Below are 22,622 nucleotides of genomic sequence, written 5' to 3'. Positions count from 1 at the left end.
TTAAACTAGTCTCTGGCACGCAGCTGAGCTCCCCAAAAATATTCAACTAGCACTCATCACCGCCGCTGCCCCCTACACTTGCCACAATGCACCTTATGGTCTCACCGCCCATGACCACTCACTCCCTGTCTGATCTTTGCTCCCCCAGGCCTCTGTCTCTTGGCGCTTACCATCCCCCTGTCCACAAGAGCCACCCAAAATTCTTTCAGGCCAGCTCCTATTCATCCATCAAGATCCAGACCAAATGTTACAGCTCCTGTCATGCTCTCAGACGCAGTTATATATCCCTCCTCTGTACATACGCCTAACAGAATTTAAAATGTGCTGCACCAGCCATAAACTCCTGAAGGACAGATGTCTTCACAAGCCCATTTCCAACACAGCACCTGGCCCATGGCAGGTACCTGACAAATGGTGGTGGTGTGATGCCAGGGGAAAGTGGTCATCTGAGCCCTATGTGAAGGATAACTCCTCAGTGTGGGCTTACCTGAAAAAGGCAGACTCAGGAGCCATGTGGGTGCAAGGGGCCCACCCCCATGCCCCCTGTCAATGTTCATGTGGAAGCATCAGAAAAACCCAGAAGGAAGGAAAAGTGACAGAGTTGCTAATTCTTGATCTATTCTCCCAAACCTATTCCCCCAGAGAGCCTCTCCCATCTCAACACACCCAGTTAGAAACCACCAGCTCTCCCCTCTGTCACTGCCTATACCAGTTCTACTAAGTCTTACTGTTCGCTCTCCAGAATGGCCCTCAAATTTGTGCAGTTGGTGTTATTTCCCAAATGCTCTCTTATCCCATAATTTCATCCCTGGGATCTCTTAGCTCAGCTCTTCTTCTTTTCCTGAATAGCAGGGGATCTTCTTTAAATGCAGGTCTGATCCTAGAGCTTTCCTGTGTAACTCTTCCCATGGCACTTGGCGCCAACTCAAGCTCCTTGCAGGGTCCCTTGGACCCTGCCTGATCAGGCCCTCGACTTCCTCTCTATCCTCCCCTGACATCACTTTCCTCCCCCTCCCTACCAACCTCAGCTATGCGGGGTCCTTTCACTTTCTGGAACAAGCCAGGATTTTCCTACCTCAGGACCTTTGCACATGATGTTCCCTCTGCCTGGAAGACTATTTCTGCTCCTCCCACAGTTGGCTCCTTTTTCTTCATTTATACTCAGCTTAAATGTCAGCTCTCTAGAGAGGCTTTCTCTGACGCTCCTGCCCAAGGTAGGCTCTCTCTACCCCTCACCATATTATCTGTGGTCTCAACACCAGGTTTGTTTGCTCCAAAGCACTTAACATGTGTCATCAGCCTCATTGTTTTTGTTCTATCCGCTCAGAAAAATGGGAGATTCATGAGGGCATGGACCACATCTGTTATGTTCTCTGTTGCTCCTCAGCACATAGTATGGTGCCCAACTTAATGCATCTTTGTTGAATGGCAGATGGTATCAAGTGCCCAGCACATGCCAAGCAAAGTGCTATAGAAGTGTGTGTGCAGCTCACTGGACCTTCACAACAACTTCAAAATTCACCATTCACACTTTACAGATCAAAAAGCCCAGTTAGGAAATGAACTTGCCTCATGCCATAAAGTCAGTAAGTGGTAGAGTTGGAAGTGACACTGTGTCTCACTTTTCCTGCCATGCTGACTGCTTTCCAAGCCCTATCACTGCCTACAATACTGGCAAAGCTTTCAGCAGACACTGCCAGTGTCACCATCAGGGTGACATGTCAGAATAATAGGCTCCCTTTATATCTTTATTTTATTTTTGTTCAAACTTTCAAGACATCTGATTTAAGGAAGACCCTGCTGAGATGCTCAAATAACTCTAGCATAATATTTGTATGGTTGTTTATTATTATCATATTTTTCACTTACATCTGGTCTTATGAGGAAATTGAATACAATCTGTCTTGCAGGCTGAATACTGAACTCTTAGCCCAACAATATGTGAGGACCACAAGGTGGGGATGGGAAAGGCTGGGAGAGGTTGGCATTGGGCAAGATCAACCGAAAACTCACCTATTAAAGTGACAGAGGCAGTGACCTTCCTAACCATCTACTAGCATTAACAGTATAAGTGGACAGGTGTCATCAAAGCTCACCAAAGCAAGGCCAACTAGCCATGGATCCTGTCAGCACAACTTGTAGTCCAATTCAGAAAGCAGATCTACAATAAAAGCTCCACCGACAATGACAAAATGACCAGATGTTGCATCTGGCATGACATCAGTCATGTCATCAAATGCTCCTAACAGCTTTCTGTAGTAGGTACTTATATTACCCCACTTCAGAGAAAACTGAGGAAACAAATGGCTCAGTAACTCCCTAAAGGTCAAACAGCTGTCATATAGTAGGACGGGCGTCACCCCCATCTTTCTACACTGCCACTAGCCAAGCATTCCCATGGCTGCAAGACTCCACAACATCATGTCCCTCCCAGGTTTGCAGACTTTCTCTCCCTTCCTCTAGTTTCTAATAGTTAAACTGATTTTCTTTAATGTGTCTACATTTCATAAGCCTTTTATTGGAAAAGAGAAGGAAGGCATCTATTTCTAAACAAAATGGTCCAGGGATAAGCAGACATTCTAGAAGTTAAGTAAGAGCGCAATCCACGCCCCCTGCAGTCTGTGCCCAGTGAGGGCGAGGTCCCTTCCTTCCCCTCAATCCAGATACCGCTGTAGACCACATCATTGTCTTGAGAAACCACAGTCCAACAGTAAAGGCCACTGACCAGCAGTTCCCAAATGCATTTAACCATGGAAGCCTATTTAGAGAAACAGCTATTCCACCTGCCAAACAAATGTGGGAAAATGCTTCCCCGACCTCTGAATGAGCCACTGGCTCTAAAAGAGGGGTGTATGGGAGGAAGAGCCAGGGGAGATCTCCTACAGCAGACACCCCACAGCAGCATGACCCTTGCTATTTAAACTTTTCTCCCTGGGAGGAGGGCACCCAAGCAGCCCCTCGTCTCGGCCTTCCTGGGACTCAGCCCCACCAGCCTCCCACATCAAGAGGGCTCTTGGGGAGCAACATCTGCTTCCCCTTGAGTGTCCAGGGATTTCACATTCTGCTTCTCTATGTCTATAATCTGAGAAACGATCATAGAAAGGACAGGTTCATCAAGAAGACTGGGACACAGATGAGCTGCGCTGCCAAAGGGGGTGGCAGGGAGTCTCTCCCTAGGATCTCACCCACACCACTCACCGCCAGGCTCTGGAAATGACAAATGCACAGCCTTAGGTGCCCTTAGAGCTTGACAGCTTACAACGTGATCCACATTCATTATATTCTTGCATCTCCCCTATTAGGTATTAGCACCATCTTCCCCGTCATACCAAGCAGAAATGGAGGCCTTGTAAAGGTGAGGGACAATGTCTAAAATCACAGCAGGGCATAAGTGGCAACCAGATTCTTGCTCTGAGATGAATGTCCTCGTGGGAGCTCATCCTCACTATCACTCTGCCACCTGCCTCATCTATTTGGGGTGTCAGGATGTGGCCAAGAGTGCAAGAAGGATAACTTGGCTGCTCTGGTGATACACTGGGGTTGGGGAGAGACTTGAAACTGAAACAGCAACAGAGGTTTAGATGAGGGTCTCAGATAGCAACAGAGTCAGAAAAAGGAAGAGAAAGAGGCCTCCCCCAGCACCCCCCTCAAGCTGCCCCATGGAGCATATTGCCCTGGGCTGGGGAGCTGCAGCCTGGGGATCTGAGGGCAGCAGGTGTGGAAGCTTCAACAAGCCAACATGGTCACTGTACCCATCCCTGGGCACTCCCTCATGGCTTGCACAGCAAGGATGTGCATGTCAGACCCTGTGACACTGGTCTTGCCCCAGAATCAATCCCTGAGCGATTCTCTTGGTCGTGAAACAAATGGTGTGTTCTCTGAATGCTGCACACTTTTCTCTAAAGTCCAGAGAAGCAGGGACTCCCAGGGCCTCAGCGTGGGCAGTCACACCAATTCATTGCCTGAGCAGATGGCCTGGCTCACGGGCACCCTGAAGACAGGGTTCCCACCTTCCCTCATTTTCCTGATGTCAGTGGCAGTGTGTGGGTATGTGAATGGGACTCTACCCAAGAGAAAGGACAGACCAGATGGACTGTCAGCCCTGCCGTCCACAGTGTGGGTTCTTGCTTAGTGTCCTGATGCCCCAGTGGAGCTAGCTGTCTCTTTAGCTCTTCTCCAGAATAGGTCCCTGGTGCTGCAGACTAGGGCTGAGCCCGGGCTCCAACAGCTGATGCCCAGAGGTTGGGCGAGACTTCCTCTTGACAGTGGGCACTGCTCCTCAAAGTTCCCCTTTCCTTGCTCCTGGAGTGAAGGGTTGGCAGGACTGCAGTCAGTGTTCTGTGGGACTAGGGAAGCTGCCCTGAGGCCTCTTTTCCTTGAGGGCACTTCAAGCTGGGGCTGTCCTGGACTGGGGATGGGCAGGAGGATTCTGCTGGGAGCCCAGTTCCCATAGGGTGGGGAACTCTGTTGGCAGTGCAGCTGGGTTCGAGACTAGGTCCTTGGGCTCTAAATGTCAGGATCAAGTTCCCTGGCCTAAACCTTTGGTTGGCCTTTGAAGATTAAACAATATTTTTGCCTAAGTGACTAGTGGAATGGAGATTACAAAGGGCCAGCCAGTCTGGAAAAGATAAGGAGGCAAAGCTGTTCCATGAAGGCCAGAGCTTGGCTGTCCATGACAGACCACGTGGAGAGTGCTCTGCAGATGTTCATGAACATGGTATGCTGGAGTACCTAGAGAAGCTGTGGGGTCCAGAGGTGAGAACCCACAGGCCAGGAGTCCCCAAGGGTCAGGGATTGGTGGGGCATGGAGAGCTGCTCTCTTGCTACCCCAGATCATACAAGCTCATGCCCTCTGGAGTCAGGAACCCCTAGGCTGAGTCTCCTCAGCAACATCTCTGCTCAAATAATCCTAGTGACAAGAAACTCACTGTGTACTGAGACATTCTTTCCATCACTGGATGGCTTCTGCTGTTTGAAATGTCTGCCACATGTTGAATCGATAACACTCTTTCTGCAGCTCCCTCCATCTCTTTGGGATGACCACCTTTCCTCCCTGACATCCCTTCAAATGTTGGGATTCATGCATCCCAAGCCTTCCTCAGACTAAACGTTTCCAGTGTCCCTGCATGATGCAATCTTCAGCCCCTCCTCATCCTAGGCTTTCCCCCCACTGCTGGAGCTCCAGTCCCACTGACATATGCTCAGAGATACAAGCATGGCATTTGCAGTCTGTCTGACCATTGGTGATCTGGTGTGAGACTCTGCCTTGACCCACAAAGTCTAACCTTAAAAGGGCTGCTCAGGCAACTAGGTGGCACCTAGAGACTTCCCACTGCTATGGAGCTCAGTGCTGTCTGACTGGGCTCTGGGGGCTTCTGGGGCTCCTTGGAGACCATCTGAGGCCATAGGGGGAATGAGGCAGGTGGGACCAGTGGATGAGTGCACCTGGCTCTAGACCCCCCACACCGATGTAACTAGAACAGAACTATTTGAGCATGTTTTTAAATGGGGCTGTTACATAAACTTGGGTTTGAAGCAAGAGCACCACAGCTTTAAAATGTCTAAAACTGCTGGCATTGCCTAACGTGATTTAGTCTTTTGTCACATGCCATCCCTAGGCCATCTCCCCCATCCCATGGATGTATAAACACCTCGGCTTAGGCTAGCACCAAAGGAAAGAGACCATTCCTCCTAGATTGGGAGACCCAGGGTGCTCTGTTCTTCTGTTCTCAGGGACACCTGAGCTCCTGGCTCTGCTCTGTTCACAACCTAGTGGTTGTGAGCAGGTGCAGTGGGCTTGCACACGGGTGTATGGGGAACATTTGGACCGCTCACAGGCTCTTGGTGTGGGCTGGGTCAGCATCACACAGGGGCCTGGGCATTCTGGGGACTTGAGGATCAGGTAGGACAATGGCCATAGGGTGTGCCAGGTACTGAGGGTGCAGGAGGTAGTCACCAAGTGGTCTCCAGATGGAGGACAGGGCCCTGTCCCAGCCCACGAGGTCATTTCCCCAGCCTCCTGTGGATGGGGGGAACACTCACAGGGCAGCGTCTCAGCGCTGTTCTTCTGGATCATTATGCAGAGCTGTAGCACCAGTTGGGGGGCGCTCTCCAGGAAGGTCTCAAGGAGGCGCAACATGTTGACGTCTGCATATTCGTACATCATAGCCCAGTAGAAACGTCGCTGGTGTTCCTTCTGCCGCTGGCTCTGAATCCCCAGGTACATGGTGCGGATATACCTGCAGAGAGAACAAGACAGAACACAGAGAGCGTGGGTAGGGGCAGGAAATGTGGAAGGATCATGCCATTCCCCAGAGCCAAGACCTGCCTATGACAATCTTCCCTCCTTCACTCCGAGGTTTTCCAGAATTTTGGACCAGGGTTTTTTGTTTTTGTTTTTTTCCTCAGCCCACAGACAAGGTGCTAAGGCTTTGGGCTAGAGGAGTTGGGGGCAGAAGGGAGGAAGGCCAGGAAGGGGGTCTTAGGCAAGTCCTCCCCATCCTGGCCTCAGGCTACTCATCTAAACAAATGAAAAATGAAAGAGTGGGACCAGATGATCTCCCAGGGCCTGCCAGTGAAGCATCACAGGTGAGCTCCGAGGACATGTGATCTTTCTCACATTCAGGATCCCAGGGGGAACATTCCAGCAGGATTTCATCTCTACCACACAGCCCTGCGGCAGGGGCTGTGATAGGTAGGGGCATGTGGTAGGTAGCCCTCTCTGGGGGAGGAAGCAGCATTTGTGAAGCTCCTACTAAGTACCACTGGTTGGCTGGCCATGTGGTGCCAGGGTCCCAATGGACAGGCAGGGGTAACTCTCATGTAGGACAGACAGGGAGCAGCTGGGCCATCGTGGCACCGGGTTCATAGCTGGAGAGTGGACTAGGAGCTTGCCCCAGGTTATTGGACACCAAAGTCTGAGCTCTACACTAGGGAAGCACAGAAGCTGCAACGGAGCATCTGAACGAGGGTGGCATAGGACACAGTCACTCTAATGTACTGACCCTGCTCCATTGCGGGGGACAAGGAGCAAAGAAGGTGGGTATAGGTGGAGGGCACGGGCTCTAGATTCAAATGCTGGCTCTGTCATTTGCTAATTGTGGGATCTTGGATGAATTACTACAACTCCGTGTCCTTATTGCCTTTCTTGAACATGGGGAAAAAGAAACAGCATCAGGGGGTTGGTGGGGAGATTACAGAGATAACATGTGTGGTGGATGCACATTCTGGGTTACCCATGGCTCACTGATACCTGAACTTTCGGAAGCTGTCTCTAAGCCACAGTCAAGGAGAGGATTAAAGGTACCATCTAAATCAGCCAGCAGCCTCTGGGGCCAGGATGAAAGCAAGGTTCAGGATCCAGTTAGGATCCAGAACATGAACCATACACCAAGGGCCACAGCCAACAGGACAGAACCACATGTATGACATGTATGACCTTGACTGTCCCCTGGGAATGCCTATCACTGTGCCCCCTAAAACACAAAGCCTGAATCACAAAGGTTGAGAGAGTAGGGTTGATATACTATGTAGTCCCTGCGGTCCTCAGGCACAGTTAGATGCCTACTTGGAGCTGCTAGGCAGTCCCTCTTCTCTGTCCCCAACACCAACCCCAGCCTGGTCCCTGCCATCACCTTCTTGCCTGAATTGAAGCAGAAGCCTCCTAGCTGGTCTCCCAGGGTCCACTCTTGCCCCAGAACAACCCATTCTTCATAGAACAGTCGAGGTGCTCTTTGAAAGTCATAAATGCAATCACGCCCTCCCCCCTGCTCCTTTCAACCCTCTCACAGCTTCCCATAATGCTTTGAATAAGATCCAAACCCCTCCCATGGCTCACGGGACTGATCCTGCATGCCCCTTCAAGCCTACCTCCCACACTCTCCCTACTTCTTTCTTGTGTCTTCTCTGTCTCTTGAGGAGCACAGGAGCTTGTCCACTGTTCAACACCATCTCCCTAGTGCCTAGGGATGTAGAAGGAAGACTCCTGTCCTCCAAAGCTGAGGGGTCCTGGGGGTACAACACTGTGAAGGTAGCCCACACCCATGTTTGCAGCAAATTCATGAATAGCATCATAAACCAGTCCTTGAGAAAGGCTCTGTATCCCCCCACCCCAGAGCAATGAGAGGAGTGGGGAGGTGCCCAAGACCTTTATCAATGTTACAGAAGCTCATGCTTTAGAAGTAAAGATGCAAAAGCATGCACTTATAAAATAGCTTAAAACTGTAAAGAGATGCTCCTCTCCAATTCCAAAATGGCGGGCTTCTCTCCAGAGCACTAAGCATGTCCTGGACCCATCAATGAACAAGCACTCCAGGGTCTCCTAGACTGTGCACCAAGACACAGAGCAGCCTACTACACCACTGGTGTACTTACAATAAACACACTGGCAACAAGGACACCCATTTCACACCAGATGAATAACACTGAGTCTGTCTCTCTGGATCTCTAAGAGACTTTGCATGACACTATCTCTGAAGAGATCCACCCGGGGAAGCTGGGATGGACATCTCATTTCCCTCCATATGCCTTCTCTGCAAAGAGCAGAGCAATGGTCCTGCTGAAAACTAAAGGGGGAAAGATTGGGGGCAAGCACCAAGGGCAGGGCGGCTCTGCATGGGGGCTGGTGTTGTGGAGGCAGGTGCATCAGGTCAGCCCCCTGTTGGATGCCTCATCTGGTCATTGTCGTTTAACTAATGGGGAAACCAAGGCTCTGGAGTGAAACAGAGCATTGAATGCTGGTTTAGTTCCAGGTTCTATCGCTTACTGTCTGTGGTGTGTCCCACGAGTCATCTTCTCAAATCAGGGGACCAGGAGTGGAGGCTAGGAAAAGGGCAGGGATGCTGTTGGAAAGCTACAGGATCATTGAGAGAGAGAGAAAGAGAGACAGAGAGTGAGGCAGAGAGACGCAGAAACAAAGAGACATAGAATGAGACAGAGAGACACAGAGACAGGCAGGGAGAAACACATACACACAGAGAGACAGAGACATGGGAGGGAATGGAAAGAAAGAGAGTAAGGAGAGGAAAGCAGTGTCACAATTTGGGGTCTGAGGGAGAGGACCAACTGGAAGAAGTCATGGCAAAGATACATTTGGGCAGGGGAAGGCTTGCTGCAAGAATATAGGGTCAGAGGTAGTCTGGGAGGGGTTGAGGACCATCGAGGGTAGAGGAAAGTGTCAAATTGGCCCATCTGATGGTGGCCTAGGAGGCAGAGCCATGGAGGACAAAGATGCACTGGCTGAGGTTGAGGCTGCAGGTCCAGAAGCTCCACACGCACTCAGAAGAGCCATGTTCCCAGTGGAGCCTTGGTGCCTTGGGTCTCACAGGTAACTGTGGACTCCGTGACCCCAAACTAAGCTCTACCCACATGTGGCAGCTGTAGCACATGATGCCATGGACCAGAGACTCCCACAGGGACCAGATCACAAATTCATCCTACCTCAGGGGTGCACTCAGACCATAGACTCTGCTTCTCCCAGCCTCACAAGGTGGCACAAGGTGGAGAGATGGTTACACAGCAGAGCCAAGCCTACTCGTCCAGACCCCAGGCCAAGGTAGCATCAACACTCAGATTCACCTAAGTCTGTCCTGCTAGGGCAAAAGGAACACTTGATCTGCACCCTCCACCCCCATTTTTCCCAAGCCACAGGCCCCTGTGCCCATCACGGCCATAGAAATAGAAGGCAATAAGCCCAGAACATGCTGACTCGAGTGTCCTGTCTCAGAGAAACCAGCCTTGAGTTTCTTCTATGAGAGCATCACAGGATATGGGAAGAAACGAGGATGAAAGTGGGCAAAACCAGAGCCTCTCCCACTGTGCTGATGAGCAAACAGATGCTGCCCACCCAGAGTGCACCAGGATCAAGTCTTAAACCAAATCTGGAAATCATGCCTCCTGAGACACCAGCTCACGCAGCCTCCCACCCTGTCGTGGGAGCTGCACCGCAGAATCCGGTCCAGGACTTCCCTCCCAGTCAAGTGCCTTCTGCCTAATTCCACAGCCTCTGGGTCCTGCACTCTTCCTCTCTCTGCTTGTGTCCTTGGGTCCCCAGTAGGCAACTGTAAAATCCAGACTGGGTCTAGGTGACCTCTGGGGCCCCCCAGCCGGCTGCCTCTGCTAAGCCTGCAGCCCCTGTGCAAAGTGTGGCCACAAGGTGGCGCCAGACCCTAAGCGAAGCGGGAAAGCGGCTCCACATGGTGATCTCATCCCCAGCAGGCAGCCTCCTAAGGCCTGCACTTCCATCAGCAGCACTGGGGTGCAGATGTCCGCAGGCAGGTGAGGCCCAGGGCGGGGGTCCCCACAGGGTGGGCTGCTCCTCCGAACCCTCATTCTCTCCCCTTCCCTGGCGGGTTCCAAAAGCTCCCCATCCCCTGGACATTAGTTTAGGGGATAAGCCATCCAACTCTCTTCCTGGGTTTGCTTCCACATCTTATGGCACCTGTCATGCCATCTCGTTTCTAAGAACAGAGGATGGTGAAATGCATGGCTCTAAAAGCAGGGAGGCAGGTGTCATCGTAGAACGAAGGCTCAGGAAGGCTGGGCCTAGTCTTCAGTCTGCAGGACTGCATGGCCTTGGGCCAGTTACTCCCGAGGCAAGGCTATTCTCCATCCCAGAGGGCAGGCTGGAGGACCTCAAGCTTCCAGCATTTTTATGACTTCATCCTTTTTTGAGTGGGTGGCTTCAGAGAGTCTGAAGTATGGCCTAGCATCTTTATAAATAACAATAGCTAATGTTCATATGGCTTTCATATGCCAGGCGCTGTTCTGAGCATTTCGTACTTATAAATCCATTTAATCCTCATTTAAGCCTCTGAGGTAGATACAATATTACCCTCATTTTACAGATGGCAAACTGCAGCACTGCTTAACGAATGATCCTCAGTTTACCCAGCGAGGTAAGGGGGTGAGCAGGGCTTCAAGCCCAGCAGTCTGGCTTCAGGCCCAGTGCTCTTAGCTCCTAACCATGCACTGACCAGGGATAGACCATTTGCCTCTTTTCTTCTGAGTTTGGTCCAACTTGTTCCCCTACAGTGGGAAAACGGACCACCCTGGGCTCTTGTCCAGTTCTTCCACTGGCTGTGTTACCTTGGGGGACATCTCCTAACTCCTCTGAGCCTCAGTTTCCATATCTTTGAAATGCCTGGCTCAGAGTGGGACCCCAGGATATGCTGAATAAATGAATGCATGCAGTCCTGCCCCTTCAAAGGGTCTCAGGGGCTCAAATACCTGTGAGAGTCTCCAGGAGGCCAGAAGGCTCAGAGGGCAGCTGTTGCCGCCTTCCAAGGCACTCCCCTCCTATCTTTCCTTCAGCCTACTCTGCTTATTCTCTCCCCAGTCCTGTCTCTTCCTTTTACTTTATAAACCATGGAATTGTTTAAAGCTCTTTCTATCTGAGACACCTGGGTGGCTCAGTGGTTGAGCATCTGCGTTCAGCTCAGGTTGTGATCCCAGGGTCCTGGGATCGAGTCCTGCATTGGGCTCCCAGCAGGGAGCCTGCTTCTCCCCCTACCTATGTCTCTGCCTGTCATGTGTGTCTCTCATGAATAAATAAATAAAATCTTTAAAATTAAAAAAAATAATGAATAAATAATTCTCTCATGAATAAATAAATAAAATCTTTAAAATTAAAAAAAAAAAACTCCTTTTATCTGCCTCTAGAAGAACTTCCTAGTTCTCTGAGCACATTCTTACCTTTATACCAGCCCCTCTTGAGGGAATATAATTTGTTATCTTCTTTTTCCCATTGGCTCATCTGAAGCTCAGACAGGTCGAGCGATTCCCCCAAAGGCACAAAGCCAGTCATAGTTCAGGCAAATCAAAGAAGCTCTTACCCCATACTATGCTGCCCCTCTCCCAGGAGTTAGCTGTAGCTCTACCTAAAACTGGCTCAGATGGGAAATAAGTGATTTCTAAAAGAGGCAGGAGGCTGAACAGATTTGCTGTCTGGGCCTATAGTCACCTGCTGCTTCTAAATGACACTCTCAGAAACAGCATTTTGAAACCTCTGATTATAGAGAACAACCTGCTCTCAAAGCCCCAAATGGTTCTGTGGGGCCTGAAACTTAGAGAATCCTCTTTAAGAAAAATAAAGTCTACCGAACATTTAAAGTAGAAATAGCAGCAGTTCTACACTTTTTCCCCCAAAAAGTAAGAGAGGAAAGAACACTCTCTCATTCGTGTTATGAAGTCTGCATTCCTCTGTTATCAAAGTCAGATAAACACCGTATAAGAAAATAAAACCACGGACAACATCCCCCATAAACACAGATGCAAAAGGCCTCAATGAAATATTAGCAAATCAAGTCCAGTAACGTATAGAATGATATACCATAGCCAGTTGGGTTGATCTTGGGAACGAACGTAAGGCTGATTTTACATGCAAAAATTAATCCATGCAATCAATTATATGAATAAAACAAAAACAAACATTACATTAATTGATAAAGAAAGCATTTGACAGAACTCAACATTGATTCACAATTTAAAAAGAAGAAATTCCGACAAACTAGAAATAAAAGAGAACTTCTTTAACCTCACAGATGAAGGATACCCACCAAACCTGTAGTTAATATCATACTCAAAGAAAGTTGAATTCTTTCCTCTTAAGATCAAAAACAGGCAGTGATGTCTACTCTTTCCACCCTTACTCAGCATCATATTGGAAGTCCCTGTCAGTGCAGTAAGAAAAAGAAATAGAGTATATATAGATTGCAAAGAAGGAAGTCAAGTTGTCCCTATTTGAAAATGACATCATTATCTAAATGGAAAATCCCAAGGGATATGCGAAAAAGCTCACAGAATTAATTAGTAAGTTTAGCAAAGTCTCATGATACAGTGTCAGCATATAAAATTAAATATATTTCTATAGACTACTAATGAACAATTGGAAATTGAAATTTTAAAAATATGCACCACTTAAATTAACTCCAAAGAGTGAAATGCTTAGAAATAAATCTAATAAAATGTGCAAGGATTGTATGCTGAAGCAACAAAACGATAATTTAAAAAATCAAAGAAAATGTAAATGCTAGACATACCATGTTCATGGGTTGAAAGACTCAATATAGGGATGATATAATGACAATTCTCTTCAAATTAATGCATAGATTTAACATGATTTCAGTAAAGGTCCCAGCACGAGTTTTTGCAGGTGTAGACAAGCAGATCCTAAAATTTATATGGAGTGGCAAGGAACTAGAACAGCCAAAACAATTTTGGAGAAAAAAAGATAAATTTAAAGAAATCATGCTAGGTAGTGATTTTAGAACTTACTAGCAAGCCATGGTAATTAAGACATTGTGGTGTTGGCAAGGAGAAACAGATCAATGGAGCAGATAAGAATCCAGAAACAGACCTACACATATAGGGGAAACTGATTTTTTTTAAAAGATTTTATTTATTTATTCATGAGAGACACACAGAGAGAGGCAGAGATATAGGCAGAGAAGAAGGCTCCCTGTGGGGAGACTGATGCGGGACTCCATCCCAGGACCCCAGGATCATGACCTGAGCCAAAGGCAGATGCTCAACCACGGAGCCATCTAGGTGCCCCAGGGAAACTGATTTTTGATTGAAGGTGCAGAGATAATTCAACGGAGAGAAGATAGTCTTTTCAACAAATGATGTGAGCACAATTAGTCCCTCTCATGCAACAAATAATTTAAAACATATCAGAGATTCAAAGGCAAAACTATAAAGCTTTTAAGAGAAAATCTTTGTGACCTTGCATTAGCAAAGAGCTCTTAAAAATAGGACAGCCAACAGTGATCCAAAAAAGGAAAAAATCGAATTGGATTTCAACAAAATTAAAAACTTTTGCTCTGTGAATGACATTAAGAGAAGGAAAACACAAGCTGTGGAATGGGAGAAAATATTTGCAAATCACATATCCGACTAAGACAGAGAAGAACTTGTCCCCAGAATATGTTAAGAACACTCAGAATTGCCTACTCACAAGAAGGAGGGCAGAAGAGCCCAAGCAAAGGAGAAGCAACAAGACTTCCTGCCTCTCCTTCCTTGGGCCTGGCCCCCAGTGCCTGCCGCAGAGGTCAAGGCTCCCCTGAGGGCTGAGGTCACCCCCCTCCCCCCTCCCCCACTCCACCCCCCCACCCTTCACCCCTGCCACCAGGGTGGGAGGAGGAATGGCTGTGGGGCACTGACTCACCCCTGGGAGACTGCCCCGAGCCTGGTTAGGGAGCAAATATGTAGGGGCTACAAGGATTTAAGGCAGAGCTGGCCTCACGGCCCCACCTCCAGAGGTCTCCCCGGGACAAATGAGCAGATGAGCTTGCCTCTGGGGTGAGGCCAGGGATCTTAGGGTCAGATGAAGATCTCAGGCCCAGAAAGGGCTGTCTGAACACTCTCCAGCTCCCACCACTCACCTGGCACCTGGCTCCTTCAGGAACCCAATTCTGGGTGCTTATATTGCACCCAGGGAGTGGTGGTGCCTGGGCCCCTGTCTGGCCTTGGTCCCTAAAGCTTCCCTTAGGAAGGGAAGAAAGAACCCAAGATGAGGTTGGCATCCTGAAGCAGGAAGTACAAACAGGTCTTGCTGGCACATGGATGGGACTCCAAGTGCAAGTCCTGCCTTCCTTGAGGACTCTGTGCACAAGTCTCCTGGCTCGGGGCCAGCTGGTGTCACTGTGCCAGAGCCCACGTGCCAGTCAGGGAAGGACTTGACCTCAGGAAGCCACTAGAAATCTGCTGGACATATGCCTGGTGGAGGTTGTGGCAGACGCCATGTTTCATCTGCAGCCCACAGGTGCAGGGGCGACCCTGGAGGGGAGGGGAGGGGAGGCCAGGTTCTGGGGGCGGGTGGAGAGTGGTGGTGGATCTCACCTACTTGCCTCAGGGGCATCTGCAGACGCAGTCTGATGGCAGAGCTGAAACAAACCCACACAACGCAGCTCCCGTCCTCCCCGTGGGGCTCCTAGGGTCTCGCCAGCCACTGGCGTCCCACCTTGAGGAGCGCGTCTTGGCTGCCAGCAGAAGCGCTCACCCAGAACATACGGGACTTGCACACAGAGACCACAACATGGTGGTCACGCACATTCCCCTTTGCCATAAGCTGATAACCTATCACGGGTCAGCAAGTCGCCTCCTTCCTCAGCTGGCAGGGGCCCCAGGCTCCCTGAGTCTCTCCATCCCACCAACTGGAAGGACAACCTCTTCCCTTCAGCCAGCACAGAGTTGTGGTTGGCTCCTTGCAATGGGCTGTCCTCCCGGGCCCTGGACCATCATGCAATTGGCTCAGGGCAAACGGGATGCCGAGGCTGAGGTCATGCGAGGACACAGCTCGGAGCCCGGCTGCTAAGCTGCCAGGAGGCCCACAGGGCTGGGCCTCCTGACCAGGCTCCTCACACACCAAGGGAAGGGACAGGAGAGGTTCGATGGATCCTGGGGGGGGGGTGGCGCAGACCCCAGCGGGGAAGAGCCCAAGGAGGGGGTTCTTCCTCTTTGCCTCCATGATACCAGGAGCCCCCTCCCCTGAGGCCCTGTCCTCCTTCCACCCTCCCCTGCGTCTGCCTCCTTGCCTACAGCCTTGCCCCACCAGCTGGACAGCATCCTGCCTTCTCTCACCTCACTCCTGCTGCTGAACACCCCTCTACTCACCGTCGCTCCCCCAAACACAGCCTCAACCCTTCCCTGTTAATTGCTTGAAGTCCCAAACTGCAGAATGTCTGCAGGGTCGGTACTCGGAGGAATAGAGGATAGTGTAACAGCAACACGCCAGCTCAGGATAGTGACCTTACCAGCCAGCACGCACCAGGCCTGCGTCTTTGCCTGCACCAGCTCCTTTAACCACGCCCCCCCCCCCAACTGCATGGGGCAGGCATCATCAGCCCCCTTTGGAGACGAGGAAGCTGAGTGAGGAGCTTGCTGGTGCCACCCAGCCAGGGTTTGCCGACCCCACACATGCCCCCGGAGCGCTGTGCCCCTTTCTTCATAGCAGTGACCGGGGGGCTGCTGTGTATGTGCGTGAGTGGTAGCTGAGACCTGTCCCCACCCCGTGGGATCCTAAGCCCAGGAGAGTAGGCACTGAGCCCAGCTTTGCACCCCTTGTACCCCCCGCTCCTGGCATAGCACCTAGCACACAGCAGCAGCCAGCAGAGCATCTGCTAACTGAGTGAGGTGACAGGGCTGGGCCTGAATCCCCACCTCCCGACCACAGAGCCCACCATCTGGGTGGCCATGCTACCTGGTGGCTCCTGAGAGCCCCAAAGTGAGGACGCGGGAGTGGCCGGCGGTCTGAGACCAGCAGGGCACTGGCTCACCAAGGAGGACCCTGAAGCCCAGAGGTGGGTCTGGGCCAGTGCCATAGCAGCACTCAGGTCCCCAACAGCCGGTCCAGGGCTGGGGCCCCTCTGCCGAGCCAGGGCTGCTTCTGCCACCAGCAACCAGGCCTGTAGAGTAGCCATAGCTGGGGCTACACATTGACCCCTCCGTGGCCAAGAAGTGTTCAGTTCCTTCCAGAAAGACTCAGAAAGCTGACCTCAAACCCAAGACACTTTTTTCTGAAACTAACAATAATACAGTCATTCACCTGGAGAGTTCTTTGCTATTTTTTTTTAAAGTCTTTATATTTTTGTTGTGTTTAAATACAAGTAACCATGCCTCTAGAACCACTATGATGCACCTCTACTCTTCTCCTGGGTGAGCGTGACACACATGCTCTCTCCCACATACACACACACGCAACTGCATTCAGACACACACCACCCCAAGAAACCACTCCACACCAACACCACACACACACACACACACACACACACACACACTGTACTCCCAATGTGTTCACACTTTGCACAGCAACATCCCCGGGGTGTACATGGTAAGCACATATGACCTTCATAGACCCACACAGCCACACCACATAGATGCAGTGTGTTCCGCACAGCACAGAGACACACATGTACCAAGTGCCATATACAAGTACATGCTACACACACCTAAGCCCCAACCGTATGGACACCTGTAGGCACATAACACAGCTCTGTGTCACAGCCAACCCTGGATTATAGAAGGGATGGTCTCCCACTGGTGCTTCCCCCCCCCACTCCCCCCCCCACCCCCGAGTGCTACCTCTCCTGGCCATTCACTGTCATCACAGCCTCCTAGAGGAGGGTAGGTGGACACAGAGGGCGGAGGGAAAGCCAAACCCACACCCAGCCCCGAGCCGTGTTCAGTAGCTGCGAGCCACCTCAGAACAGGGGCACTGCAGTACTAGGCAGATGAGAGGTGAGAGGGTACCGGGGTTTCCAGATCCGATGACACCCTGCCCCGAATTTCAAGGACAGAGCTAGGCTGGCTGCCACCAAAGCACCCAAGGGCTCACTGCCATCTGAACTGGCAAAGCACCCCCCCGACCCTGTTCACACGTATTCCTCGTTGCCCCCCCCACACCTGGTTTATTTGGGAATCCTGACCTGTCTTGAAAGCAGTCCAGGTGCTGAGAGCCGCTGTGCCACTGTAAGGTCTGCCTTGTTGTCTGGCCCATCCTTCTAGGGGTGGAAGTACGGCCCCTCATGTGTCCTTTCCATTTCTGACCACATCCCAAGGCTGGAAGGATCAGGCCAGTGGCCATGCAGTGGCCGTAGGAGAGTGTGGCCCAAAGGAGAGGTGGGGGAAGGAGGCTTCACAGGGCTCCTGTGGAAACCACACTAGTCTGGGACTTGTCGCCTGCTGAGGATTGCTGAGCTGGGCCACCAGGGCCACCAGGGTGTCAAATGGGGAGCCTTGAGGCTGCTGTGGCATAGAATTGCGCTCCCACCCACGTGCATTGGACTCTGCACCCAGTAGGAAGTGCTGTGGCAGTTCCCTGCGGTCCTGAGTGGAGCAGGCAGTAGGACAGAGCAAATGTCCTTCCAGTCCTTCCCGATCATTCACAGATCTCAGGGGGATCAGCACCTGGATTGTCACAGACAGGGCCAGGGAACAGCCGCAAGTCTTCGCCAGGTTACTGTTATCACCATTCCCATCTTACAGGGGAGGAAATTGAAGTCGCACTGGATTTGGTCACCTAGGTGGCTCCCCCTTGGCTCTGCACCCAAGAATTCAGTCTCTCATCGCCCTCACCTCCCTCCTACACCTGCTCCCTGCTCCCTGGCTGCACCTAATGGCTGTCCATCCCGAGACCCTCACGGCGTGTGCCCATCTCTATGCTGTCCCCACCACCTGGAGAGCCAGCAGGCTCTCTGTTCCTCCCCACAGAGTCCACAGCCTGCAGGTAGGTAGGAGCAGGGCCCTACCCCCACATGCCTTATTCCATCCACATCACAGTCAAATGATTTTCCTCCCCACCGTCCCCTTATCCTGAGTCCCCAGTACAGTAAGAGCTCCCATTTATTGCATTTCCCTGGAAGCCAGGCACCATGTAAGCACTCTACACATATTAAGTCATTTGACGCAAAAACTAAGATTGTCTACAGTGAAGCAATGGAGAGAAAGCCAAAGGACATAGTGACTGGGATTCACACCTGGTAGCCGGGGTCCAGACAGGCTGCTTCTAACCTGGTACACTATATTCCCCTACTGGTTATCTTTCCCTCATTCCCCCTCTTTCCCCATCTTATTTACCCTCTTCAACAACCTCACATATTGGATAACTTATTAGCTCCATTTTACAGATCAGGAAACTGAGGCTCAGAGCGATTAAACAGTACGTCCAAATCAGACAGCCTAATTTAAGTCTCTGTTTGGCTGTTACCTGCCTGTTTTCCACTCCTCGAGGCCTCTCTCCTCCACCACCATTGTTATGCATGCTATCCCCACTGCAGCCAACTCACTTATGTAGAGAGATGCCTCCTAGCTAGAGTTTAACTCCCAGGACAGATATCTGTATAGCCAGTGGCCCCGGCCCACCACAGTGAACATCCTCAGAGGTGCTAACGTGGATACAGCCCTCATGCTGACGGAAGACTGGTTTCATCAGGCCAAGAGATGCCTGCAACCCTAGATTCGAATACCTGATATGCACAGTCCCCAGCACGGATGGCCAGATTGGGGCCAGGAGCTCAAGGAAAGGGCAGGAAAGATTTGGGCCCTACATAAGAGAAAACTCACCAACAGCCGAGGCAGGATAACGCTACAGCGAGACAGGTTTTCTGCCCCTCTCTGGACAGTTTAGGAAGACAAAGCAAATCCCCTGGGGCTGTGAGCTGTCAGACACTCCCAGCTCTCGGAGGACAGCGGCTGCACCTGTCCGGGGCCCTCTGGGCCCTAGCACTTTATCACGGGCACAGCACTGCACATCGAACACCCACATGAGCATGGACACATGTGCCCACGCACACGTCCACCTGTGGACTACCTCAAAACCACTCAAAATGCCAGGTCCAGGTGGCTCGAGCCCTCGAGCCTGGCACAGGGGAACATGTGTGCCCACACAGCCCCAGTGTGGGCCATGGGCCCTCTCTGAGGATGAGCACAGACCCTAGAACCTTCCACTTCCTAGCTGGCCCTGGAAGCCCCTACCTCCCCCTCCCCCAACACACACACACACTCCAGCTGAAACGCCTTTGGTGTGGAGGGAAGGTAGAGGGGCTAGCTGCCAGCTCACCCCTGAGAGCAGCGCATCAAATCAGAGCTATTTTTAGCCTTTCTCCCCAGCGTCCCTGACATCAGCTGAGCAATGGTGGCGGGCTCAGGGCACACGTCTGGGAAAGCAGGCATGAAATGGCATTTCTTTGCAAGGGCCTGGGAGAAATAGCAGAGGAAAGTAGCTTAAAGCTTCAGGGGGGAGGTGGTTTCACTGGGTATCATCCACCAGTCTTCTGGATGGGTCTTGGCTGAAGGGTGGCCTAAGTATCCTTCAACATTCCTGGGTTCAGAAGAGCGTAGCATGGGTGACAAACTGTCCCACTCTCCCCTGCCTCATTTCCCTGCCAGGGCTACTTCTCTGAGACTTTGCAAGAAACTTGATTAAAAATATTGAAATACTTTGAAAATCTACATATTGGGGAAATGCTTCTTGTTCTCCATTATAAGCACCCAGAAGGCCAGAGACCCAATTTCGGGGTTTCGGTTTATCTTTGCACATGAGATGCATGGGACATTGCCAGGCACTTGGTTGGCATTCAGTGTTTGTCTCATGAAGGAATGAACCAAACAGGCAGCCTGTTAATACAATCCTTGAGCTCTAGAAAGTTCATGCATTTATATTCTAAGTGCCTGGGGCAGGTGTAAGGAAAGCCTCCCTACCTCTAGGATTGGGGTTGCCCTGAGTCTCCACTGGGACATCCGGGACCTAGAGTCCAGTGCAGCTCAGAGGCCTCCTCCCTGCCCTTCCTCTCTCCTTCTCTTGTCCTCCAGCCTCACTCTGGCCCAGCCCAGGTCCTCAGTACTGAATGATTATATGACTGCGTTTGATTCTTCACTCTGGCCAACTCATGCTTTTTCCAACCAGGAAGTGAGCCTGTCGCGTTGCTAGAGCTGCCTTGTGCTTTTCTGCTTGGAAGAGGAACCATGGCCATGTCTGAGGCCACTTTGCTGTTCCCCAAATTAGGATGTAGACTCCTGACAAGAGCCTCCTAACAGTACTGTTCTGCCCACATGCTGGTCAAAGGGTATTGCCAGGACCCAAGGCAGCCTTGGGGTACACAAGCTGCCCCAGTAGAATGGGGGCAATCAGCCCTGCCTAAATGGGGGAGATCATTTATGGCTGGAAAAATGCCTCACAACTTTTTGAGGGGTCCATGATCCAAAGTAAGGTTGGCTGCATTCAGCCAGAGGCTTTGGATCGTGTGATAAACATGTGAACGTGACCCCCACCCCCAAGAGATGCAATGGCCTAGGAAGGCACGCAAGGCAGGAGGACATGCCTGTGCCTTTGTCATAAGGCTTAGGTTCAGGGTGTAACTAAAACACTCGTGTCCCCTCACTAGCCCCAGTAGATCTGATGGCCAATGAATGTGAAACATTCGAGAAGGCCTTTGTCTTATCCATACTCCCTCTTGGGGATCATGTACCCCAGTGGTTTATTCTCTCATGTTACCCTTTCATTTGCCCTAGCTTTTCCCTTTCAGATCCTCACAAGCAGCAACCCAGACCCCTCCCAACTCAAGCATTCTACAGAAATAATCGAGTTCCCGCTGCATGCCAGGCGCTGTGCTAGGTACAGGAGACCCAGGCTCGTCCCGGCCATTCCCCCTTTCCATCGTGCCTTCTCATCCCACGGCTCTGTGGGTCCCCATGGAAGATGCAGTCACTGCCCCAGTGGTGTGTGAGTTTTGTACTCAGGCTCTGGAAACCACCCTCCAGCTGTGAACGCTGCCGTCGGTGAGCAAGGAACGGACTGAGGATGACTCATATGACGACTCACTGATGGACTTGACCCTGTTGTCAAGGTTTTCCCACAGTGTCCTGTGTGGCCTTGGGAGCATTCCTACCCCCTGCATTTCCTTCTTAGTGGAATGAGTAGACAAGACCAGAGGTGCTCTCAGGTCCTGGCACTACATTGACCCTGCACACCTTGTAGGGTCTGGTCTGCTACTCACAGACTGCTTCAGATCAGAGAGTGGTCACCCTGCGGGACTTGGGCCATCTCCTCCCAGAGCATCCCTGCCTACCCACCCCAAAGCTGCTTTCCTGCATGGGAGAGGCTTAGGGTCTCCCAGGAGTGCAGCCCCTGCTCCTCCAAGTCCTCTTTTATACCCAGGCCTCTCTCCAGCCTAGGAAGCCAGACAACATCATGTGTGCTATTTCCTGGGGCCACCCAGGGAAGTAAGCTAAAAATAGAAATAGACAGTGGCATTTACAGAGGTTGCACTGTGCCAGTCAGAGAGTCCAGAGCACACTGCCAGGTCATGCCAGGCTAAGGCCCACTCACCAATGTCCTGGGCAGCCCAGCCTACCCAGAAGGCCCCCCAAAGTCTGGCAGAAGAGAGGGTGGCAGAGGCTGGGGTGTTCCCCTGCACCCAGGCCAGGGATATGCCATGTAAGCCTCACATTCAGGCTGCTGGCTTCCTGACAATGTCCCCACTCTTGGCTGGGACACCAGGGAACGCAGGAAGAACACCGGCTCAGAGTCAGGAAGCCTGGGCCCCAGGGCTACCTCTGCAGTTGACCAGCTTTAGGGTCTGGGACTCCTTGCCCCCTTTGCCCAACCCCAGACCCCCATCTGTAAAGTAAGGAAATGAATGATAATTTCCCAGTTCCTCTCAAATTTCTAGTTCTTAGAGGGCAGCCGTGTAGACTATAGCTGTTCCATAATCTGCAGGGAGAAGGGCCCATCTTTGTGACCCAGCTCTGACCAGTCTTCCCCCTCTCTTGGCAGCAGTGACACAGAAGAGGTCATAAGAGGTGGGGCAACCCTTAACCATATGGCCAGGGGTGAGGGCTGGCTCTAACCATGACGCTTACCAGCTTTACCCGGGGTGGGGGTAGGCATGGGAAGCAGTGTCCAGCCTTGGGCTTCGCTGACCTCCCAGGCTGGAGATGCCTCACTGCTGGGGCTCCTAAGGCCAGGAGGCAGCACGAGCCCCTTCTCAGGGCCAGAGCTGAGAGACCGAGTCTATGCCAGCAGTCCCTGGCAGGGCAGAGGAATCATGGGTGCGGGCCTTTGCTGTCATTCCCACTGACCAGCCCTGGGATGGCCAGAAGCACACCAACATCCCGAGAATCAA

The 22,622-nt window shown here is 51.4% G+C and overlaps 1 protein-coding gene across 1 annotated transcript in view; it reads right to left on the bottom strand.

Annotated features, from left to right (window-relative positions):
* XKR6 (XK related 6) overlaps positions 1–22,622 on the bottom strand; it is a 319,189-nt gene that overhangs the window by 27,665 nt on the left and 268,902 nt on the right. The window contains exon 2 of the mRNA XM_072796068.1: positions 6,043–6,239. Within this exon, the coding sequence (XP_072652169.1) occupies positions 6,043–6,239 (197 nt within the window). The remainder of the gene's footprint in view (positions 1–6,042; positions 6,240–22,622) is intronic.

Source organism: Canis lupus, chromosome 24 (genome assembly GCF_048164855.1).
Source record: "Canis lupus baileyi chromosome 24, mCanLup2.hap1, whole genome shotgun sequence".
Lineage (NCBI taxonomy): Eukaryota > Metazoa > Chordata > Mammalia > Carnivora > Canidae > Canis > Canis lupus.
The sequence above is the reverse complement of the archived record's forward strand: the minus strand, read 5'-3'. Positions and strand labels throughout refer to the sequence as shown.